General features: G+C 44.4%; 1 protein-coding gene and 1 long non-coding RNA gene across 5 annotated transcripts; one reads left to right on the plus strand and one right to left on the minus strand.

The window, feature by feature from the left end:
* On the minus strand, positions 1-2796 carry LOC308571394. The gene is made up of 2 exons (XR_014001378.1): positions 1215-2796; positions 1-357 (listed from the first exon to the last, which is right to left on the minus strand). It is a non-coding gene; the product is annotated as an uncharacterized lncRNA (long non-coding RNA).
* Positions 647-23318, plus strand: LOC308571191 (bifunctional methylenetetrahydrofolate dehydrogenase/cyclohydrolase 2, mitochondrial-like). Of its 4 annotated transcripts, none has more exons than XR_014001286.1 (10): positions 647-969; positions 2766-2818; positions 3353-3395; positions 8750-8934; positions 10287-10409; positions 13384-13536; positions 16105-16212; positions 16895-16987; positions 20735-20894; positions 22334-23318. XR_014001286.1 is itself a non-coding variant. In XM_081166702.1 (10 exons), exons 1-10 carry the CDS (start codon positions 806-808, stop codon positions 22444-22446), a joined length of 1161 nt encoding a protein of 386 aa, XP_081022828.1. In that variant the 5' UTR covers positions 746-805; the 3' UTR covers positions 22447-23318. The 4 variants fall into 4 exon arrangements, 3 of the variants coding, with proteins under 3 accessions (XP_081022828.1, XP_081022829.1, XP_081022830.1); XM_081166702.1 differs by having other exon boundaries at positions 746-969; positions 20769-20894; XM_081166704.1 differs by lacking the exon at positions 3353-3395 and having other exon boundaries at positions 902-969; positions 20769-20894.
* The last annotated feature ends 810 nt before the right edge of the window (positions 23319-24128 follow it).

Consider the following 24128-nt stretch of genomic DNA (forward strand, 5'->3'; position numbering starts at 1 on the left):
TTAATGTGTAAACTGAGTGGAACCAAACTTATTTAGGACATGAGTGCAAAAGACACAGTCCAGAACTGTATTGATATATCTATCAAATGCTCAACTCCTCATAAAACGGCAGGGAGCCAGGCTGTTTAGGTGGGAGTGTCAATTGCCCCAGTTAGCCTCCTGCTTCACATCTTCCTGGGGCAGCATCATTCTCAGAGCATTTTGGAATTCAAAGCGATCTTTCAGCTTCTATGGCCGGACCATCCTAGCCCACAGCAAAGGTGGGCAGCCAGATCCACACATATACCATCAGCAGGCAGTGATCTTTCTATGGGAATAGCTTCACGCTAATACACATATCTACCAAATAGTGGCATTCTGTAAGAAAATGGTAGGAATAACTTACTAGCTATAATGAAGCTAGTGATTCTTCCAATTCCAGGAAACTACACTAAAGTTAATATGGCTCAGTCATTAGTACAAAATCAATTTAATCATCATTCAGAAAGAAAGAAAGAAAGAAAGAGAGGTACAGATAGATAGAAAGAGAGGTAGAGAGAGGTAGAGGTAGAGAGAGAGAGAGAGAGAGAGAGAGAGAGAGAGAGAGAAATTAGCTCCCCTCCCTGATACGGAGGAAGCTGGTCCCCCTTTCCTTCCTGCCTCTGAGCCACCCCGCTCGGCCTGCCGCACAGCGCCCCTGTCCCTCTCTCTGCGGCGAGGCCTGCCTTTGGGCGGGCGCAGGGAGGAGCCAGAGGCGGAGCCGCCCCGAAGCCGGCCGGCGACCCGGACCGGCGCGAGAGGCCGGCGACGTCCACGGCCTTCGGATATGGCGGCGGCGGCGGCGGCGGCGGCGGCGACCTGCGTCCCCGTTTGCCGCCGCCTCGTGCTGCTGCTGCTGCGGAGAAGGCGGCGCGGAGGCTCCCCGCGGCTGCCGTCGGCCGGCAAACGCCTCAGCAGCAGCAGCAGCTCCCTCAGCAGCGGCGTCGTCAGGTGCTGAGGGGAAGAGAAGGGCGTCATGGGAGGCGGGGGACGAGGGGGTCGTCGTCGGTGGGGCGGGGGGACCCGAGCACCCCCCAAGTCCATAAGTGGGGATATTGGGGTCAGGGCCGGCCCACCCCTGAGGCAAGGGGAGGCGACGGCCTCAGGCGGCAGGATTCGCAGGGGCGACGAGGCTCTCTTCCCTCACTCCCTCATCCCAGGGCGCCCTCAGGTGGGCTCGCCTCCTTGGAAGTTACCCGCAGCCGCTGCCCAGATGGCTCGGCCCTGGGTCTTCCTCTCAGGGTTCGAGCTGGGAGAGCAACTCATGGGGGGGGGGGTGAGGTCCCTTCAATGCCCCCCCCCTCAATAAAATATTTGAGGGAGCCGGTTCTCCCCCCCCTCGCCCATCGCACAAAAAAGTAGATGGGTTTTGCCACTCAAATGGCGTACACATGCCGTGTTGTGTGATTGATTATGTGGGGCGGAGCTTACCTGATTGGTTATGCGATTGGTTATGTGGGGCGGAGCTTACCTGATTGGTTATGCGATTGGTTATGCGGAGCAGAGCTTACCTGATTGATTATGTGATTGGTAATGTGCGACGGAGCTTACCTGATTGGTTATGTGATTGATTATGTGGGGCGGAGCTTACCGGATAGGTTATGTGATTGATTTTGCGGAGCAGAGCTTACCTGATTGGTTATGTGACTGATTATGCGGAACAGAGATTACCTGATTCATTATGCGATTGGTTATGTGGGGCAGAGCTTACCTGATTGGTTATGTGATTGATTATGTGGGGCGGAGCTTACCTGATTGGTTATGTGGGGGAGAGCTTACGTGATTGGTTATGAGATTGGTTATGTGGGGCGGAGCTTACCTGATAGGTCATGTGATTGGTTATGTGGGGCAGAGATTACCTGATTGGTTATGAGATTTATTATGCGGGGCAGAGCTTACCTGATTGGTTATGTGATTGGTAATGTGGGGCGGAGCTTACTTGATTGGTGTGATTGATTATGTGGGGCAGAGCTTACTTCGGCCTCCCCAATATTTTATTCAAGTTGACACCCCACGTTGGGCAAAAGATTCTTGTGTTGCGGATGTGTGTGTGTAATTTCTATTATTAAATATTTTTTAAATCATGATTTAAATCGTAAATTTGATTTTAGTCAAATCCACCCTGATTTAACCCAAGCCATAATCCCTGGTTCGGTTGTCACCCTTAGCTTGGGACTTGGGTTTGATTTTCCTGTGTGTGAGTGGGGAGAGGCAAATCAGGTGGGCTTGTTCATGTGTAAACGACCATTGAATGCACTCCCAGCTTGCTTTCGGAAAGCTGCTAGATCAGGCTTCCTCGACCTCGGCCCTCCAGATGTTTTTGGCCTACAACTCCCATGATCCCTAGCTAGCAGGACCAGTGGTCAAGGATGCTGGGAATTGTAGTCTCAAAACATCTGGAGGGCCGAGTTTGAGGAAGCCTGCACTAGATGCTATAGGAGCAACAATTCCCCAAGCAATACATGTGTTGCACATGGTGCATTTACTGTGCATTTTAATTAATTTGAAGCATGAGGGAGGCAGCTTGAAGAAACATCGCTTTCAGGTGATGTAGTTCCTTTCCGTGAGGTCTTCTCATGGAAACAGTATTGACTTGATTGTCGGTAACTCTTTTAAGGCAAGAAGAGCGTAAGCCATGCATGCAGCCCGCCTAGTTCTGCACCTGAATTCTGAAAGTAGCATCTCATAGTGGTGTGACACTGTATATTGGCTGTATGCATAACTCCATCCCTCTTCTTGCTTTAAAGGACCACTGACCCTTCAAGGAAAATGAGGATGACCACATGCACAAGCAACATGGGTATGTGTAGTATTTATAGAATATCCAGAGGTCAGAGAGGAGGGAGGGTGAACCAGGCAATCTATTAGTTGTAGTTCCCCATTTAAGAGAAGGGTTAAGGAGCGACGGTTATTGGCATAGCTGTCAACTTACAGATTTGAAAATAAGGGACCAGCAGCCTCGAAAATAAGGGATCAGCAGCCAAAATAAGGGATCAACAATTACTTTGATAAAATACATATTTTGTTGCGTGCAAATGGCTTTAGATACCTATTAGGTCCATAAATTCCATATAGCATATATTCAACACAAAAAGCAAAAATTTGTTGTTGACAAAACACAGCTGGACATAGAAAGGGCTGCATTACCTTCAGTAGCTTATTTAAGGGACATCATCAATAAGGGACAGCAGCGGGACATGGCTCTGGGATAAGGAAGTATCCCGCCAAATAAGAGACGCTTGACAGCTATGGTTATTGGACAAATGCCTATTTGCTGACGAGATGCTTTAATAGCAGTGAGAACTCACTAATGTGGACATTTTATTTATTTTAGATATTTTTTACCAACCTTCTGCCTCGTACCAAAATCACCCAAGGTAACATACATCCTAAAAAGGTTTTAAAAGAAGATAAGTCAGATAAAATTAAAATAAGCAGGAAAAGAACAACAGAAAATGACAACGAAAAGTTATAGGATCTGTTACTTTGAGCTGCTGTCTATGTGGAGGACTGGAATGTGTGGCTTTTTGTTGGCTGTCAATATTGGTTCGTGGTATCTTACATATTTTTTGGATATTTTCTATTCTTTCTCAGAAGTTTTAATTTTAATTCCGACTAGCTTTCTCTTTGAATGTGGAAGGTGGTAAATTTGGGAAACCACATGAAGGGTTGTGTTTGTTCTTGAGCCCAGGAACCAATGCTAAGAAGACAAGATGATTTATTTTTAAACTCCCTCACAAATTTTGGGAAGTCATTTTGTTGGAGGGAAAAAGCCTTGTCTTTGCCTTTTTCTCTAAGGGCGAAAGCTGTGACAACAAATGATTTAAACAACCCTTCTGTGTGCGTTTTTAGCTTTCTTATGCCATATACCGCATTTTTCGCTCGATAACACGCACCTGATCATAACACGCACATAGTTTTTAGAGGAGGAAAATAAGAAAAAAAATTCTGAATGAAACAGTGGATGTATCATTTTTGTGCTTCATGCTGTGGCCACAGACATGTGATTTGACGGTGAGTTTGGGGTAGCCCAATGCAAAAATCCTGAGAATCCATGTGGATCTGTGCTTTGTAACCACGTTTTTGTACCATTGCAGCCCCAGGCAACAGTGGGTGCGTGATTTTATTGGTGCAGGCTGTAGCCATGGATATGCTATGTGATCTGATGTTGAATTTAGGGTGACCCTATGCAAAGATCCCGGGGATCCATGTGGATCCATGCTTTGTAACCACGTTTTTGTACCATTGCAGCCCCAGGCAACAGTGGGTGCGTGATTTTTTTGGTGCAGGCTGTAGCCATGGATATGCTATGTGATCTGATGTTGAATTTAGGGTGACCCTATGCAAAGATCCTGGGGATCCATGTGGATCCATGCTTTGTAACCACGTTTTTGTACCATTGCAGCCCCAGGCAACAGTGGGTGCGTGATTTTTTTGGTGCAAGCTGTAGCCATGGATATGCTATGTGATCTGATGGTGAATTTGGGGTGACCCAATGCAAAGATCCTGAGGATCCATGTGGATCCATGCTTTGTAACCACGTTTTTGTACCATTGCAGCCCCAGGCAACAGTGGGTGCGTGATTTTTTTGGTGCAGGCTGTAGCCATGGATATGCTATGTGATCTGATGGTGAATTTGGGGTGACCCAATGCAAAGATCCTGAGGATCCATGTGGATCCATGCTTTGTAACCACGTTTTAAGTGGGGAGGGAAGGAAAAACATAGAAGGGACAAGGAGCACCGAGAGGGGTGTGCGGAGAAGCAGCTGGCTAAGAATGCAGGAGAGGGGTTTTACCGGAGGGAGGAAAGGAAGGCAAAAGTTCCCCCAGCCACCCACCCAAGCCAGCCAGCCAGCTAGCTCTCTCTCTCTCTCCCCCCCCCCACCTGCATGTTGCCTGCGAGTCCCTAGACGCAGCAGCACCGGAGCACGGAGAGGAATTACGGTAGAAGGAAGGACGCTCTGCTTTCCCCTCTGCTGTCCTGGAGGGGAGGGGTTTTCTCTGCTCTTTGTTCCGTTTGAGCAAACACAGTAACGAAACAGAAGAGGGTGGGCAGTAAGACCCTGAGGCAGAATGCAGGAAAGCAACAGCTTTCTCTCTAGGGAGGCTCCAGTTGCTGCCAACCTAGCAGTTCAAAAGCACGTCAAAGTGCAAGTAGATAAATAGATACCGCTCCAGCAGGAAGATAAACGACATTTCCGTGCGCTGCTCTGGTTCACCAGAAGTGGCTTAGTCATGCTGGCCACATGACCCGGAAGCTGTACGCCGGCTCCTTCGGCCAGTAAAGTGAGATGAGCGCCGCAACCCCAGAGTCGGTCACAACTGGACCTAATGGACAGGGGTCCCTTTACCTTTAACAGGAAAGTGTCTTCCTTTTATTCTTTTTGCTATGCGTTCCCACTGCCTCTCCCTTTCCCTCCAATATGGCAAATTTAGAAAAGGGGTTGTGGGGAACTCAGGGAGAAGCCTAGTTGGGCCTAGTTTTCCATCAAAACAAAGAGTGGTTGAGAGCTAGGCTGCTCTTCAACCTGCCCAGTGCACTGTGGGAAAATCCCTGCATTGCTGATGATAGGAATGCTCTAGAACAGGCATAGGCAAACTCTGGCCCTCCAGAATTGGCCTCCACAGTCACTTAAGAACTCATTGTGAAAACCATGTTTATGGAAGGCAATCTTACTCGGCTATGAATGATCGCCAAAGAAGAAGAGTAGTAAGACCATGATCCCCACAGCACCCTGGCCTAGGGACTTGCAGGAGAATTCTGAAGGTTCGGTTTGTATTGTTCTGTGTAGTTAGGCTCATACAGTGGTGCCTCGCAAGACGAAAAGAATCCTTTCTGTGATTCTCTTCATCTAGCGGTTTTTTCGTCTTGCGAAGCAAGCCCATTGACGGATTAGTGGATTAGCGCTATTAGCGGCTTTTAGCGGCTTTTAGCGTCTTATCTGCTGATCGGATCAGCTGATAAGCGGCTTAGCGGCTTAGAAAAAGGTGGGGAAAGGGGAAAAAAACCAGCAGGAACTCGCAAGACATTGTCGTCTTGCGAAGCAAGCTCATAGAAAATTCGTTTTGCGAAGCACCTCCAAAACGGAAAACTCTTTCGTCTAGCGAGTTTTCCGTCTTGCGAGGCATTCGTCTTGCGGGGCACCACTGTACTTCCAAGATAAAATAGGTCACGAGTGCTTTGGCTAACAGTAGATATGGTTGGAATAAAGTGTCTGGTGCTTACTTAGGTGTCTGCACCATTTGTCTCCACCCTGACATATTGGAAGCTTATTGGAAGCTTGGGGGAGTGGGGGTGCCTAGGAGCCACTTTTCAACACACAGCCCATTGATTTTGTTCACCCTGTATGCAGGGCCGGATTTAGGTTTGATGAGGCCCTAAGCTAAACCACAGAGCCTAGGACTTGCCGATCAGAAGGTCAGCAGTTCGAATCCCCGCGACGGGGTGAGCTCCCGTTGCTCAGTCTCTGCTCCTGCCAACCTAGCAGTTTGAAAGCACATCAAAGTGCAAGTAGATAAATAGGTACCACGCCAGAGGGAAGGTAAATGGTGTTTCCGTGCGCTGCTCTGGTTTGCCAGAAGCGGCTTAGTCATGCTGGCCACATGACCCGGAAGCTGTACACTCCCTCGGCCAGTAAAGCGAAATGAGCGCCGCAACCCCAGAGTCGGTCACGACTGGACCTAATGGTCAGGGGTCCCTTTACCTTTAAGCTACTGAAGGTAATGGGGCCCTTTATATGTCCATCTGTCCTTTGTCAACAACAAATTGTTGCTGTTTTTTGTGTTGAATATATGAAATCAATCAGCAGGCAGAAGACTGAGGGTATCTTAGTCTATGCTGCCTGATCATCAGTCTACAAGCACTCTTTAATATTAGATAACAGGTACAACCGCTTGACCTATGTTCAACTGTGCTGCACTGCAGTCTGCAGTCTGCAGCTGCATGCTACATGTTGTCATGCAACTATGCAGAATGTAGGCACCCTATATATAGAAATGAGCAAACCAGTGATATTTTAGGGAGCAGGCTAACAGGCGGGGCCCATTACTTACATCATAGGAGCCTACACAAAACGCTGTTGCTGTAGGTAAGTTTTATTTTATTAGTTTTTTATCTTATATTTTGGGTCATTGGTATTTAACACTGAGTAAAATTGCTAAAACGTACAAAACAAGTTCTAAACTGTGTTGGAAATGTAAAGAGAAAGAGGGCATATTTTACGGAGCAGGCTAGTAGGCGGGGCCCATTACTTACATCATAGGAGCCTACACAACACAAAACACTGTTGCTGTATGTGGGAGTTTTTTTCCTTTACGTTTTTGGTGGGCTCCCAAGAGAGTGGGGCCCTAAGCTATAGCTTGTTTCGTTTATATGTAAATCCGGCACTACCTGTATGGGAGTTATTGTTTTTGGCTATCGAGGAAGGAAGGGTTGTTCAGCCAGTGCAGTTTCCATGCATTGCAAGGTGGGTGGGGGGGAGGAAATATTTACAATGGTAATACAATAAGGCATGAGATCCCTTCCTTGACTAGCTCTTGGGGGGGATGTTTGCACCTCTATTTGGAGGAACAGAGTACAATTTTATGTTGGATGTTAATGTTCAGAGCTTCTGAAATGAGGATTTTCGTAAGGATTCTTGAGAGCATCAACTTTGGCTATATGCCTTTTTGATCAGTCTTATTGGAACAGGATGCCATGCTGTTGCATAAAGGTTTGTATCATCAAACTCCCTCTGGGTTACTGTATAAACCAGCTTTTCCCAACCTTGGGTTTCCAGCTGTTTTTGGACTACAACTCCCATCATCCCTAGCTAGGAAGACCAGTGGTCAGGGATGATGGGAACTGTGGTCCAAAGACCAAAGGCTGGGAAACACTGATATAAACTCTCCTGACGAGGTCAGAGTGATACAGCTTCGTTCCACATTCTGTATTATGAGCTGTGTGTTTCCTTCCTGGGATTTGTCTGTTGCTGTCTGTGTTGTGCGATTTGCTGCAGAATTTGTGGATTGATTCACTGTGACTGACTGGAAGGAGATGCATGGAAATGTCTGGCTTTCCCTCTGTTTCAATATGGCAGCCATGTTGTGTTTGTGCTGCACCCCCGTAACAGCTCTCGTGTGTTTTGTTATGCCCTACACAGCACTTTAGGGACGCGGGTGGCGCTGTGGGTTAAACCACACAGCCTAGGACTTGCTGACCAGAAGGTTGGCGGTTCAAATCCCCGCGACGGGGTGAGCTCCCGTTGCTCGGTCCCTGCTCCTGCCAACCTAGCAGTTCGAAAGCACATCAGAGTGCAAGTAGATAAATAGGTACCGCTCTGGCGGGAAGGTAAACAGCGTTTCCGTGTGCTGCTCTGGTTCGCCAGGAGCGGCTTAGTCACGCTGGCCACATGACCCAGAAGCTGTACGCCGGCTCCCTCGGCCAGTAAAGCGAGATGAGCACTGCAACCCCACAGTCGGCCACGACTGGACCTAATGGTCAGGGGTCCCTTTACCTTTACACAGCACTTTCTCAAATTCCCAAACCTATCCACTGATCCAAACGGGTTGCTGATCCCTTTCCTAGGTGCTGCAGCCATCTTGTGCTTGTGCCATTTATACGCAGGTTAAGGTGCTATAATGGCAGCGTTTATTAATGCAGACTTTAGGACGACATCTTTGCTGAGCGGTAATATGTTGGCCTTAAAACTTTAGTCTTTTAACGATTCGTTTTGTCCTTTGTATTTTATAGTACCGAAGCAACTATTATCTCAGGGAAAAAGCTGGCTGCCCAGGTCTGCGAGGAGATACGGAAGGATGTAGACTCCTGGCTTGCACTTGGGAACAAGAGGCCTCATCTCACCGTTGTTTTAGTAGGAGACAACCCAGCCAGTCACACGTATGTGAGAAATAAAGTAAAAGCAGCGGCAGCTGTAGGTAAGCCTTTTTATTCAAACAGTTTTCCGAACAATGGCAGCTTTCTGGACACAATGCACATTTCCTTTCAGAGGCTGCATTCCCCGGGAGGTAATCTCCATGCTGGCAGCGGGCACAATTTGTGGCATTATAATATTTATACCCTGCCCATCTGACTAGGTTTCCCCAGCCACTCTTGGCGGCTTCCAACTGAATATTAAAAACAATACTGCATCAGTCATTAAAAACTTCCCTAAACAGGGCCGCCTTCAGTTGTCTTTTAAAAGTAAAATAGTTGTTTATTGCCTTGACATCTGCTGGGAGCTCTGTCAGTCTCTTTACTCCCCTTCCCACCCCCACTCCCATCTCTCCATTTTGGCTCCCCGCTGTTCCCCATGAATTAACAAATTTTGGAACTGATGACTTGCAGAAGGCTCCTCCTACAGGGCCAGACTTTGGTAATATGGCTCCCTGAGCGAGGACAAAATCGGGCAAACCCCCCGCCCTCAAATACCGTATTTTTCGCTCTATAAGACGCACTTTTCCCCCTCCAAAAATTAAGGGGAAATGTGTGTGCGTCTTATGGAGCAAATGCAGGCTCCTTGGCTTCAGCGATAGCAACACGCTCCTGGCTTCAGCGAAAGGAACCTGAAGCCTCCGGAGCGCAGCAGGAACTCGTGCTGCGCTCTGAAGGCTTCAGGGATAGCCAGAGGCTTCGGGTTCCTTTTGCTGAAGCTGGGAGAGCAAGACTCTCCTGGCTTCAGCAGAGAGGGACAGCTGTGCAGTGCCCCTTCAGCCAAGCGGGAGGAGAAATGGAAGGGGCTCCGTTTCTCCTGCCGCTTCGCTGAAGGGGCGCTGAGCAGAGAGAGGGAGAATTTTTTTCTTCTTGTTCTCCCCCTCTAAAACAAGGTGCGTCCTATGGTCTGGTGCGTCCTATAGAGCGAAAAATACAGTATTTCTTATTTGTGTTCCCCCTTGCTCTCCCCTCTCTTTTCCCATCCAGGCTCCCCACCCTGAGGCTCATTCCCAGACTACTGCATCTCTCTCTCTCTCTCTCTCTCTCTCTCTCTCTCTCTCTCACACACACACACACACACACACACACACAGATACATTACAGTAGAGTGATCCTGAGAGCTAGAGAAGGCTTGTAGCACCCCATGGCTGTGGGTTCCTCACCCACGATCTGTAAGGAAAAATATATTTAAAAAATAAATAAACGAATAATTAAATGCTGAGTGTGAATTTATTTTAGTATTCTAATTAAAAATGCTACCGATAGATAGAATTGCACAATCTGAATTTTGTTGCATGTGACTAAGCGTAACTAATGTTTTGCTGATGATATTGTTTGCTTTCTCCTTTTACTTTAGGCATTTGTAGTGAAATAATACTGAGGCCCAAAGATATTTCTCAGGAAGAACTTTTAGATCTGACTGGCAGATTAAACAAGGATCCAAGAGTCAGTGGTATATTAGTTCAGTTACCTCTGCCAGGTAATGTTATTTTATACAATGTCACAAAGTCGGGTGGTTTTGAGGAATAAATGAGAAAAATCAAGTACACTTAACTTAGTATAACCCTTGCAATGAGAAAAAGGGTTTATAAATAACCAAACTATTCAGTACCTTGACCGTATTGGTAATTATTTTTCCAACATACATGTTTCTGCCCTCAGTAGTAACCTTATTATGAAAGCTGAAAGAGATTATTCTCATAATTTATTTCAAATGACTGCTTCTGGGGGTAATGGCCATATTTTCAATACCATTTTTTATTAATGTGCTTGCAGGCTAGAATGCTGATTTTATTCAGCCGAATCAACCCTGGCGATCAATGGGGTGACAGATGTCGCAGCCAGATCGCCCTCACATCCACCCTGTCACCCCCCCCCAACTGTATTACCTGGGTTATAAAGGCACCCTAAAGACGTTAAAGCAAAGATTATGGGATAATGCACACAGTGACTTGCGATCTCGATCACACGCAGTCTGTAGTCCGCTGGCAGTAGGAGTACAATATGGGCATGTCTTTAAGTTAACATCTTATATTAAAAACCTGACAGTACCAAACTATCGAAGGCTTTTCACCAAAGCCAGACTGAATGTCTTCCCCTCTGCAGTGCTAGATGGTAGGTTGAGAGGAGTTCCCTACCAGGACAGACTTTGCTCGTGTGCTCAAGACATCGATTCCATAAAACACATTTTGTTGCACTGTGCAAAATATGAGCAAGCCAGGGCTGAACTGATACTACCCTTGATGGTACCTTTCCCGGGAAAATCAGAGGCTCACTATGTCAGGTTCCTATTGGAAGACCGGACAAACGCTAGAACATTAGCAGTGGCAAAGTTTTTATTGGTGATTACAAGAACCAATGATCCCTGTATTCTGAACAAAATGCTTGTTTAACCTGGAGGTAGGCTTTATGAATTGTGTATTGTTTTGTAACGATTTGTTGGGTCTCTGGACCGTAATAAAGATTGATGATGATGATGATTTTATTCACCTGCTTGCAGTTTCTACCCTAGAACTATTCGGTGAGGGAAGATTATACATTTCATAAATAAATGAGAATGAAAGATTGACCACATGGTGGCAGTGTAACATAAACTGAAGCGGGCTCAGCACTGTGCGTTGACTCTTTGCACCATAGACAAACTTAAAACTTGTGTGGTGAATGCAGGTTAGGCTGTGCTCTTATGTACTGCAGAGAGCAAAGGCAAAGCTATGAATTCTTGTGCATGGAGGTAGCTCTAAAGACAAGCTTTAAAGCCTCAGCAGTATTGCTCAGAGCATCAGTTGCCAACTTGATGTTTGCAAGGGCAGTTGACGTATGACCTGTGTATCTGACATAATTGAACCTGATTACTCCAAAGGTTGGGACGCGGGTGGCGCTGTGGGTTAAAACACAGAGCCTAGGACTTGCCAATCAGAAGGTCGGCAGTTCGAATCCCTGCGACGGGGTGAGCTCCCAGCTCCTGCCAACCTAGCAGTTCAAAAGCACGTCAAAGTGCAAGTAGATAAATAGGTACCACTCTGGCGGGAAGGTAAACGGCATTTCCGTGCGCTGCTCTAGTTCACCAGAAGCGGCTTAGTCGCACTGGCCACATGACCCAGAAGCTGTACGCCGGTTCCCTCAGCCAGTAAAGCGAGATGAGCGCCACAACCCTAGAGTCGGCCACGACTGGAACTAATGGTCAGGGGTCCCTTTACCTTACTCCAAAGGCAGTAAAAGATGTCTTGAGGAAAAACACTTTGTATGTTGCACTGTTGACAGATTTGTCTGTGGAAATGATCAGATTTAACTCCAAACTCATGATTTCCAAGATCATAGCCAGAATGCACATATGGCTCTTGTCACTGGATTGTGGACCTAGAATTGTAATAAAAGGGTGCTCCTTTTTCATCACCAAGTTCTTTGGCTTGGTGAATTTTGAAACCAAAAATAAGAAGGCAGGCAAAACCTCAGCAGTCCTTTTGGACAGCCGAAAAACATTCATTGTTCTCCCATTCAACCGAATAGGAGCCCGAATTGCCACAGTCCAGGTTATTGACCAGAAGTTCTGCATGAAACGTCCACCAGAGCGTCTTCATCCTCTAAAGGCAGCACAAACAGTCTGATAGGTTTTGCTTTTGTGGATGGTCTGTGGGAGGAGATCATCCGTCCAGATCAGGTTGACAGTAATGCTAAAGATATGTGCTGGCGATCTCCAGAAACCCACAGGACAGATTGTGGACATCAAAAATCTAGGAGTACAGTGGTACCTTGGTTGTCGAACTTTTTTTTTTTTTTTAGAAAAGTTTTTATTGTTCAAATAATTCAGCATTAATACACACATATTGTGAAAATACAAACATACATTTCATACAATCCTTAAAAATGTTCAAACATACCTACACTCAATCCCACAGACAATTCCTTTTCCCATCACCACCCACCACCCCTCACCCCACCTTTGTGTTAGACTTCCAATCTACTCAATTGCAATTTCTTTCCACGTCTATTACCTTCTTTCACACACCTTTAACCTAATTTCATGCTTCTTTTTTTATTAGAATAAACAAGTTCCGTTTTAAATATTAAATAAGATGGATAACAATGTGTAATAGAAAAAGAAGCTTGGGTGTCGAACTTAATCCATTCCGGGAGTCCATTCGACTACTGAAACCTTTCAAAAACCAAGGCACGGCTTCCAGTTGGCTGCAGGAGCTTCCTGCACTCAACTGGAAGCTGTGTCGGACGTTCGGCTTCCAAAAAACGTTCGCAAACCGGAACAGTTACTTCCAGGTTTGCAGCGTTCGGGAGTCAATTTGTTCAGGAGCCAAGCTGTTCAACTACCAAGGTACCACTGTAGTGATAAATAGATCCTAGAAACATCCTCATGCTCAACACTGTTTGTTCTCCACTGAACATAAAGCTTATCAGACAAGTTCCAGATAACAAAAAGGACATGAAATCGTATTTTCCAGGTCACATTGATGAAAGAACTGTGTGTAACACTGTTGCCCCTGAAAAGGATGTGGATGGATTTCATATTTTCAATATAGGACAACTGTGTCTTGACCAACCTTCCGTTATACCTGCCACTGCTGCTGCTGTCTGGGAAATAATAAAAAGAACAGGTAAGAGAAATGAGGTATTTCAGAGAAATATGGGGTATCAAGTTATACGATCTTACGGTGCTTAAATCCTAAATGAAAGTGTTGTTTAGTCGTTTAGTCGTGTCCGACTCCAACCCCATGGACCAGAGCACGCCAGGCACTCCTGTCTTCCACTGCCTCCCGCAGTTTGGTCAGGCTCATGTTTGTAGCTTCGAGAACACTGTCCAACCATCTCATCCTCTGTCATCCCCTTCTCCTTGTGCCCTCCATCTTTCCCAACATCAGGGTCTTTTCCAGGGAGTCTTCTCTTCTCATGAGGTGGCCAAAGTACTGGAGCCTCAGCTTCAGGATCTGTCCTTCCAGTGAGCACTCAGGGCTGATTTCCTTAAGAATGGATACGTTTGATCTTCTTGCAGTCCATGGGACTCTCAAGAATCTCCTCCAGCACCATAATTCAAAAGCATCCATTCTTCGGCGATCAGCCTTCTTTATGGTCCAGCTCTTACCTCCATACATCACTACTGGGAAAACCATAGCTTTAACTATACGGACCTTTGTTGGCAAGGTGATGTCTCTGCTTTTTAAAAATGAAATAGGAGATGCTATAAAATTTGGATTTGCACTGCAGTTTGTTGCATTGGATATGCTTAGCCCATCTTTTTGTTTTAAGGAGTGCGCCAAAATATTTTTTGTTAATATTTGGCAAATCGGGAAAAGCTGCCTGGTACAAGGTGCAGAGAAACCACAGTTTTCTCTCTTTTTTGATCCCTGTTGCTTTCAGGCAACCAGTGTGGTATAGCGGTTAGAATGGTAGGCTAGAAATGAGGAAATGGGGGTTCAAATGGGAGACTGGATTAGTCACCATTTTCCAGCTTAAACTACCTGGCAGAGTTCTTATGAGGATAAAATAGCAGGGGAACCATGTGCATCACCTTGAGGTCATTGGAGGAAAGACAGGACATAAATGTAATAATTTAATACTAATTTCTCAAATAGGTTGTGTTTGTATTTATTTTTTTTAGATGTGTGATACGGTCACTCTGGCTGGACCAGTCAAAATTTGGGCAGCTGAGTTGTGCACTGATTTTTTGGGTTGTTTTTAGCAGCAGCCCCCAAGGCAGTGCATTACTTTAACCCAGTCCAGAACTTAATTCTTACCAGAGTGTAAATCAAGAGTACGTACCTCACATAATAATAATAATAATAATAATAATAATAATAATAATAATAATAATAATAATAATAATAATAATAATAATAATAATTTATTTATACCCCGCCCATCTGGCTGGGTTTCCCCAGCCACTCTGGGCGGCTTCCAACAGAACACTAAAATACAATAACCTATTAAACATTAAAAGCTTCCCTAAACAGGGCTGTCTTCAGATGTCTTCTAAAAGTTTGGTGGTAATTTTTCTCTTTGACATCTGGTGGGAGGTCATTCCACAGGGCGGGCGCCACCACCGAGAAGGCCCTCTGCCTGGTTCCCTGTAACTTGGTTTCTCGTAGTGAGGGAACTGCCAGAAGGCCCTCGGCGCTGGACCTCAGTGTCTGGGCAGAACGATGGGGGTGGAGACGCTCCTTCTATATAGAGCTACAGAAATATGTAAGCTCTGGTTTAAAGTCTGGTGTCGATATAAGATGTGGTATTTCAAGATGAAATTATCTAGCAAGCTATTACCTCTGAAAGGCATACAGGTTTGCTGTATTGTAGTACCTTGGATCCCGAACGCCTTGGTACTCGGATGTTTTGGCTCCCGGAAGTGAGTGTTCCAGCTTGCGAACATTCTTTGGAACCTGAACGTCCAACGGGGCTTCCGCAGTTTCTGATTGGCTGCAGGAGCTTCCTGCAGCCAATCAGAAGCCACGCTTTGGTTTACGAACGTTTTGGAAGTCAGACGGACTTCTGGAACGGATTCCGTTCGACTTCCAAGGTACAGCTGTAATGTCAGTCACATAATGGTTGATTCAGCAAAGAAGGAGCACTTAACTATGGTACCCTACCACAGTTTCTATACTAGAAAAAGAACAAATGTTTCCAAAAGTGACGTATGATAGCTAGATCTGGTTTTACTGGTGCAGGCTTTGTTCTATCTCAATGACTGCCCCTCGCCACATGAACCAAACTGGGCTCTGCATGTGGCATTCAAGGAGGTACAGAGAGTGGCAACAAGAGAACTTTTTAGTGGTAGCTCCCAGATTATGGAATGCTCTCCCCAGAGAGGTATTTCTGATGATGTCGCTATCTACTTTTAGGTGCCAGGCAAAAAATGTTCTTTTTACCCAGACCTTCTTTACCCAAGCCCTTAATTTGGAGGGTTTCAGATATTTGTGCCCTCTTTCAACTGGTGGAGTGCGTTAGACCTGCCTTTTATATGTATGGAATTCTTAAAGGTTTTATTCTGTTTTGACACTATGCTGGTTTTAATCTTCGTACTATTTTGTTAGACGATTTGGGTTATGTATTGTAAAGAAAAGCCACTAATCACAATTCAAAATAATCTAACATTTCAAATCTGTACGATCGAAGGCCTTTCATTCCATAGGAATGAGTCACTCTCTTCGATATTATTTTTCTCGTTCTTAAAGGAATACAAACATTTGGAAGAAACGTCGTCGTCGTCGGGAGATCAAAGAATGTTGGAATGCCTATTTCAATGCTTTTACATACCGACGGAGGACATGAAAGGCCCGGAGGTATGTTGAATAACATTCTGTTTTGTTGAAACCCTCAGCACAGAGAAAAGGGAATGTGCAAAGGAAGAAAAAATAGTTCGTAAGCATCTAAATGCATAACAGGATTTAGAATGTCTGATTTTCAAAATAATGTTTTAGATCCTTAGCTTTTAGGAACATAACCCATTTTGCTATTTGTATACACTTACTTGCCCATATAGTATGATGAATGCCAGCTGTTTTTAACAGAATCTCCTGGACATTTGGCACTGAGTAATTTTGACCTTCCAAACTGTGATCATTCGGACTACTCTAGAGTTTGAGTTTCAGATAAGATGAGGATATTTTCGGATGTCAGTGTTTCTTTTTAATATCTGTAGGGAAAAAGAAGACCACGGTTACAAAGTTCTCATGCACACGCCCCATTTATTTCAGTGGGCCTCGCACAGAATAATTTTCCAGTGGATTGTGCCAAAAGTGCATTCTAGAATGAAAACCTTGTGTGATAAGACACTTGTATTGTTTTCGAGACTTCTAGAAATAGAATATATTTTACAGGGCCTGATACCGTACTGCCAAAATAATGGCAAACGAAAGAAAGTGCTGCAAACAGTTTGCTAACACTACGTCGATCATTTTAATCACAACTGCATTGCAGTTTTGTAAATGATCAGTAATTGGGACTAATATATATGTATTTCAGGTGATGCTACAGTTACAATTGCTCACAGATATACACCCAAAGATCAGCTGAAGATCCATACGCAGCTTGCTGATATTGTAATAGTTGCTGCAGGTAATGTAGCACTGTCAATGTTTTACAATACAATAAAATTCAAATATACACACACATCCCGCTTTACAAACATTCATTATGGAGAAATTCTCATGTCCAAAAATGAGGAATTAGTACCCAAACCTTGCTATACACACGGCAGATTCAGATATCTGCCGAGGAATGCAAGGAGTGATTGAACAAATAAGAGAGCATTTCTTCTAGGTGTTCCCAAGGGTTTGTTTGGTCTTTTTGCTTTGTGGTAGGGAATGTCAGGAGCTCGTCCTACACTCGAGTAGGACCCTGGCAGAGACACATGCCCGACTGGCATGTGCTCACCCTCCTGATCTTTCGTTCGGGAGCTTCAAAAGCTTTCTTCAGCTGAACATCACAACGACCGATGTCAGCAGACACCGGCACACTTAGGGATCCGCAGAGTATTCGCAGTTTGCGTAACAGACCTCAGCAACACAGCATTTTGGCTAATCTACTTTAAAGGTAAAGAGTAAAGGGACCCCTGACCATTAGGTCCAGTCGTGACCGACTGTGGGGTTGCAGCGCTCATCTTGCTTTATTGGCTGAGGGAGCCGGCGTACAGCTTCCAAGTCATGTGGCCAGCATGACTAAGCCGCTTCTGGCAAACCAGAGCAGTGCACGGAAACGCCGTTTGCCTTCCCGCCAGAGCGGTACCTATTTATCTACTTGCACTTTGACGTGCTTTTGAACTGCTAGGTGGGCAGGAGCAGGGACCGAGCAACAGGATCTCACCCCGTCGTGGGGAATCAAACAGCCGACCCTCTGATCGGCAAGTCCTAGGCTCTGTGGTTTAACCCACAGCGCCACCCGCGTCCCTCTTTATTTACGCATCTACTTTATTTACATATAAATACACATGGAGCACTGCAACATGGCTCCCTCTCTAGCATCAGACAGCAAAGAGAGAAAGAACAAAGGACAATAGTCCCACTTCACGGAACACAGTAACACAAACATCATGTCTCTGTCACTTCCCACACTGTGGAGTCAAAACATATGCCGTCATGTGATAGACAACAATCCCATGACTGCAATCACAGAGCAGGAATTCTAACAGGTAACACATTAGAGAATTTCCCATAGGAATCAGTTACAATCATTGACTCGTATGCGAACCCTTGCCTAGTTAACAATTTCCAAGGAACGCATTATGTTTGGTAAGTCGGGCATGCTTGTCGTAAGTCTGAAAGTCACTATTATGTTGTCTCTGTGACCACAAACTTAGCATGTTTCATGCTTGTGTCGAAGTAAAGTGAAAATTACATACAATATGGATTTTATGGGGGCGAGCTATGGCGCAGGCTCACTTTCGCACTGAAGAGTTCACATTTTCACTAGCAGCTATTTATGCAAAGCGGCCCAGCATTTAACTTGCCTAGAATTTGGCAAGTTAATTTGCCTAGAATTTGGCAAGAGCTTGGGAACAATGGCATTTTAGGAATAAAAAAAAAATCAGTCAGAGTGTCTAGCATTTACAAGAATAGTACAGAATTAATAAATAGGGAGATGGAAAACTTTGGTCCTGGGTTCTACCGTCCTTATATCCAAATTACAGCCAGGTTTACAGTTGCAGTATTGGAATTGTAAAAATGTTGTATTTATTATGCAATAGGTTTAAGTTATATAAGCAAGAGGTTTTATTTTGAAATCCTTGGGGGTGAGGAGGAGCTGATAGCTCATGGTAGCCCAAAATGTCTGTGGAAAAAAATCAACCTCAAACTTAGAAATGCCTTAATTGCCTAATTACACCTGAGTATTTGCAGAATTCTTGGTACGCCAATATAATTATAGGCCTGTTTAATTCTACAAATACCAACATTTTCTGAGTATTATTTTTCCCCTCTTCTGACATTGTCACTGCTTTGCCCTTCCTCCAGAGGTCTGTAATTCTTCTTCGTAACTTGCCCTTGAAGGTTGTAGTGGCAGTGCTGGCCTTCTTTGCTATTCTGCTAGTCTATAAGGGACCTTATGGTTTCTAAATATTTGTTTCAAGCCATGCACAATGTTATAAACACACCACTACATACCCTCCCAACATTTCTCTGATCACAATAGTGATGTCCTGAAATATACTCGGAGTCGAGAGTGGATTTCATGCTCTTTATTCAGCTCATAGTGGTGAGGAGGGATGAAAGTTTCCCCACAATATCTGCTTTATATACAGTGGTACCTCGCAAGACGAATGCCTCGCAAGACGAAAAACGCTCAAGACGAAAGAGTTTTCCGTTTTTTGAGTCGTTCCGCAAGACGAATTTCCCTATGGGCTTGCTTCGCAAGATGAAATGTCTTGCGAGTTCTTGCGAGTTTGTTTCCTTTTTCTTAAAGCCGCTAAGCCGTTAATAGCCGCTAAGCCGCTAATAGCCGTGCTTCGCAAGACGAAAAAACCGCAAGACGAAGAGACTCGCGGAATGGATTAATTTCGTCTTGCGAGGCACCACTGTACATTATTTACACAATGGGCTGCACGTGATTGACTAATTTCGGAATTCTCCTGTAGGCCAATCAGGTTGTGGATTCACTTCCATCTGGAGCTGGATTGGGTGGCTCCTGCAGACCAATCATACTGCTGCATTGTTCTAGGACCAATCAGACTGCTGCATTCTGAATCCTATTGTTCTAGGACCAATCAGACTGCTGCATTTTGGATCCTACTCAACTCAGTACATAACATGCCCTATTCTAATAATAATAATAATAATAATAATAATAATAATAATAATAATAATAATAATAATAATAATAATAATAATAATAATTAATTTTATTTATACACCACTCACCTGAGTTGCCCAGCCACTTTGGGCAGCTTCCAACATATATAAAAACATAATAAAGCGTTAAACATTTAAAAAACTTCCCTATACAGGGCTGCCTTCAGATGTCTTCTAAAGCAGGGGTCAGCAAACTTTTTCAGCAGGGGGCCGGTCCACTGTTCCTCAGACCTTGTGGGGGGCCAGACTATATTTTGAAGGGGGGGAAATGAACGAATTCCTATGCCCCACAAATAACCCATAGATACATTTTAAATACAGTGGTGCCCCGCAAGACGAATGCCTCGCAAGATGGAAAACCCGCTAGACGAAAGGGTTTTCCGTTTTTGAGCTGCTTCGCAAGACGATTTTCCCTATGGGCTTGCTTTGCAAGACGAAAACGTGTTGCGAGTGTTCCGATTTTTTTTTGCTTCCCCCCCCCTTTTGCTAAGCCGCTAATAGCCTTTTAGCCGCTAATCCGCTAAGCCTTTAATAGCCGCTAAACCGCTAATAGCCGCTAAACCGCTAATAGCGCTAAGGCGCTAAGCCGCTAATAGGGTTGCTTCGCAAGACGAAAAAAACGCTAGACGAAGAGACTCACGGAACGGATTAATTTCGTCTTGCGAGGCACCACTGTAAAAGCACACATTCTACTCATTGTGGCAGGCCCCACAAATCACCCAGAGATGTATTTTAAATAAAAGGACACATTCTACTCATGTAAAAACACAATGATTCCCAGACCGCCCGTGGGCCGGATTTAGAAAGCGATTGGGCTGGATCCGGCCCCCAGACCTTAGTTTACCTACCCATGCTCTAAAGGCTGTACAGTTACTCGTCTCCTTGGCTCGCATACCCTTACCATCTATCATTTCTCCGATGAAACTATGGACATAATGACTGAGGTATTAGTATCCCTCATCAAATATAAAGTGCTTAAAAGCTTAAGTATTCACATTTCTCCCCCCCCCCCACCCCTCAGGATCTGTGAATCCTAATTGGATTGGTGGTTTCAGGTGTCCCAAAGCTGATTACTTCTGATATGGTTAAAGAAGGGGCAGCAGTGATTGATGTCGGGATCAACCATATCCACGATCCTCTCACAGGAAAGACCAACTTAGTGGGGGATGTGGACTTTGAAGGTAAGCAAAATGGCAGTGGTGGTGTTTTTTTTTTTTGGGGGGGGGAGTAGGAATTTGTTCCAGTTACAACTGCTCTTGATGCAGGGAGTTTAAATAACACATTATTTTTCCTTTGGCCAAAAGAGAAATATTAAGAGCCATACTGAAAGTTAACCCACATATTTAGGGGAATTGGACACCCTAGAGAATCTGAAGGGTGCTTTACCCAGCTATTTCCTTGTGTAACTTTTGAGAAAGTTCATCTCATGGGGCTTATCAGTACTTCAATTTTCTCTTGTAATTTTCTTTTATGTTAAGCATTTTAATAGTGTTGCGTGTGTGCATATATTCATAGGATTTAAACATTAACCAACAGTGTTCTGCTAATATAGTTCTTTCACACACACACAAAACCCCCCTAGTACCTAATGTAAAATGTGTCCCAGGTTTGTTCAAAGAACTATGTATTTTCTCCTTACTTGGCTCTTTCTAACTAAAGGGAGATGAGTATTCTGGGCTAATATATCCTATTTGGCCTGAACTTCTCCACTTTAAAAAAAGCCCCAAGAATGAGGGTTTCCAAAGCAGAGGATCCAGTTTGTCAAGGATGGATTTTGTTGCTTTTAGAAGCTGAAAAAACATTGAAAGTACTGAAGGCATTGCAAAATGATGATACTGTTCCACCAAGTTTAGCAGCTGTCCCAGAAGCCAGCTATCCCAGAAGCCAGAACAGCAAGAGTGATTTCTGCTTTCACTGCGCAGCAATCCCTCTTGCTGTTGTGACTTCTGAGATTCAGAATCCCCCCCCCCTTGTTTTCCTCCTCCAAAAACTAGGTGTGTCTTGTGGTCTGGTGCGTCTTATAGAGCGAAAAATACGGTGCACTATCAGCTCAGACCTGTTCCAGTCTCCAGGTCTTGTATTCCCATAAATTTCAATGAAAACATGATAGTTGCTTGAGAAACAACAAACCTTTACCTCTTCCCACCTCCTTGTGAGGTACCCCACCAAGAACAGGAGTTATGCTTTCAAGATTTATGAGCATCCCTCAATTTCTTCTGAAATAAACATGGTTTTTACCTTTAGGACTGAAGTAAAGAACTCAGCACTAATAAATTCTTGCTCTCAGTGTAGAGATTGGAGTAGTGGAGACTGATTTGGCCAAGGACTCATAATGAATCTGTAACAAAGGAAGACTTCAACCCATCTTCGGAGTTGATTTGCAGATATCAACTGTGATTAAGCTTATGAAATAATAAATTCGATGAACAGACTCTAAAATCCTGGGATTGGGGGGAAAGCACCATTTTGAAATGTATTGCCTATTGGCCTCTGTATTAATAATTTGACCGGCAAACAGAAATGTTGTTCCTCACACTGTTGTTTGTGGGTTGATTTGTTTGATGACCAGCATATTAACTTAAGTTTTATTGCATTTTCTATTGTTCCCCCCCCCCCCCAGAGGTAAAGAAGAAAGCTGGTTTCATCACGCCTGTCCCAGGAGGTGTAGGACCAATGACAGTTGCTATGCTTTTGAAGAATACATTAATTGCGGCCAAGAAGCTTATTTATTAAGATCTATGAATTCAAGCCATTCTCTTTATTGATACATATACATTTATTTTTCTTACAAATATATTTATTTCTAAATTGTATTTATTCATGTCAGAATACGGACATCGGGTTTCTTTGCATACTTACAAAAATGTTTATTACTTCTGCTGCTGAATATGCACCTCCTGTCTTCATGTATGGATGTGTGTGATTTCTCTACGTTATTCCAGCCTAAGCACCTGGTCCAAGTTTGAGGTGTGCGGTTTTTGCAAAACACCCCTCGCCAATGCAAGTCTCTTTTGCAACAGAAAATGAGAGCTAGGCCTGAGCTTTAACTGCATGCCACACTCTAGCCAAGGATAATAAAGGGCTCATACTTTGAACTACATTATGCATAAGGGGGGAAACTCCCAGAACCCAGTATGCTCGATAGAAATAAATCAGGAATTTGAAAAGCCAGGTGTCGATAACTGAACATGTATGAAAACACTAAAAACAAAGTGAATTGTGTGTGGTTTTTGAAAGCATGCCTAGTATTTGCTATTGCTGTAATCCCAAGTCAGAGGTGAAAAAGTCATTCCAAAGGGAGTTAATACACTTCATTGCAGTCTGCTTCTATGTCTAGTTTTGCCCTCGCGTCCCAAAACACAGTATCAGTATCATTCCTATTTAGATTAATAGATGTGAGCTGACCAATTTCATTCTCATTGAAGAAGCATCATTTCCGTCAAGAAGGGACAGGAGAACATTACTTGATTCTGTATTGGAGAATTCAAAATATTTTTAAAATGACTGCATTATTGATCATCAACTTTAAAAAAATCCTTCTGAATTGTATTTCCATTCCAGTGAACTGTAATATTAAAACAATACCCATGATTGCTGAAACTAAACCATACGGATGAAGGACCTGATTATTATTTTTTCATTGACTCATTACAGAAGTTGGTGCAAGACCAACTAGGTGTCTGTCGGTCTTTATTCCAGCTGGAGGAGGGGCTTGAATATAAAGACTCATTCGGTAGTTGTTGCTATAGTTCCAAGCAAGTGCTTGAATGAAGAAAGATTTTCTTCAAATGAATGGATATATCCACAGTAAATCAATTGAGGGAAATGTGATCTTTTTGTTGCTTCATATGTTGAAAAATGTAAGATGGGAACATTTAAGAATTAAAGTTAACTACCATATCTTTCGCCCATAGGACGCACCGCCCCATAGGACGCACCTAGATTTTTTTTTTTTGGGGGGGGGGAAATAAAGAAAAAGCGCAAGGCTTGCGGACATCTGCCTGAAGCACGGGGCGTGCTCCGCAGCGTGCCCCGTGCTTCGGGCTGCAGGCTGCTGCCCGCAAACCTTGCGCACCCGGTGGGACCTCCCGCCGGGCCTGCAAGGCTTGCGGATAGCTTCCTGAAGCCTAGAGAGCGAGAGGGGTTGGTGCGCACCGACGCCTCTCGCTCTCCAGGCTTCAGCAAAAGCCTGCATTCGCCCCATAGGATGCACACACATTTCCCCTTCATTTTTGGAGGGGGAAAAGTGCGTCCTATGGGGCGAAAAATACGGTATATTTGCCTTGCCATTTAGATTCGGCTACACTAAGATGTGGCAGAAGATCGCAATGACTATTTTATAAGTTACAGTATGAAAGCCTACATCATAGTGCAGCTGAGCTTTACAGACCAAGAACTTTTGTGGCTTGAATTAA

The sequence above is a fragment of the Podarcis bocagei genome, assembly GCF_964188305.1.
Source record: "Podarcis bocagei genome assembly, chromosome: 13".
NCBI lineage: Eukaryota > Metazoa > Chordata > Lepidosauria > Squamata > Lacertidae > Podarcis > Podarcis bocagei.

Coding starts and splice junctions, on each gene's coding strand:
- LOC308571191 (XM_081166702.1), top strand. CDS start 806: ATGGCGGCGGCGGCGGCGGCGGCGGCGGCGACCTGCGTCCCCGTTTGC. Junction 3,396..8,749: donor TCGTACCAAAATCACCCAAG/GTAACATACATC, acceptor TGTATTTTATAG/TACCGAAGCAACTATTATCT. Junction 20,895..22,333: donor GGGGGATGTGGACTTTGAAG/GTAAGCAAAATG, acceptor CCCCCCCCCCAG/AGGTAAAGAAGAAAGCTGGT.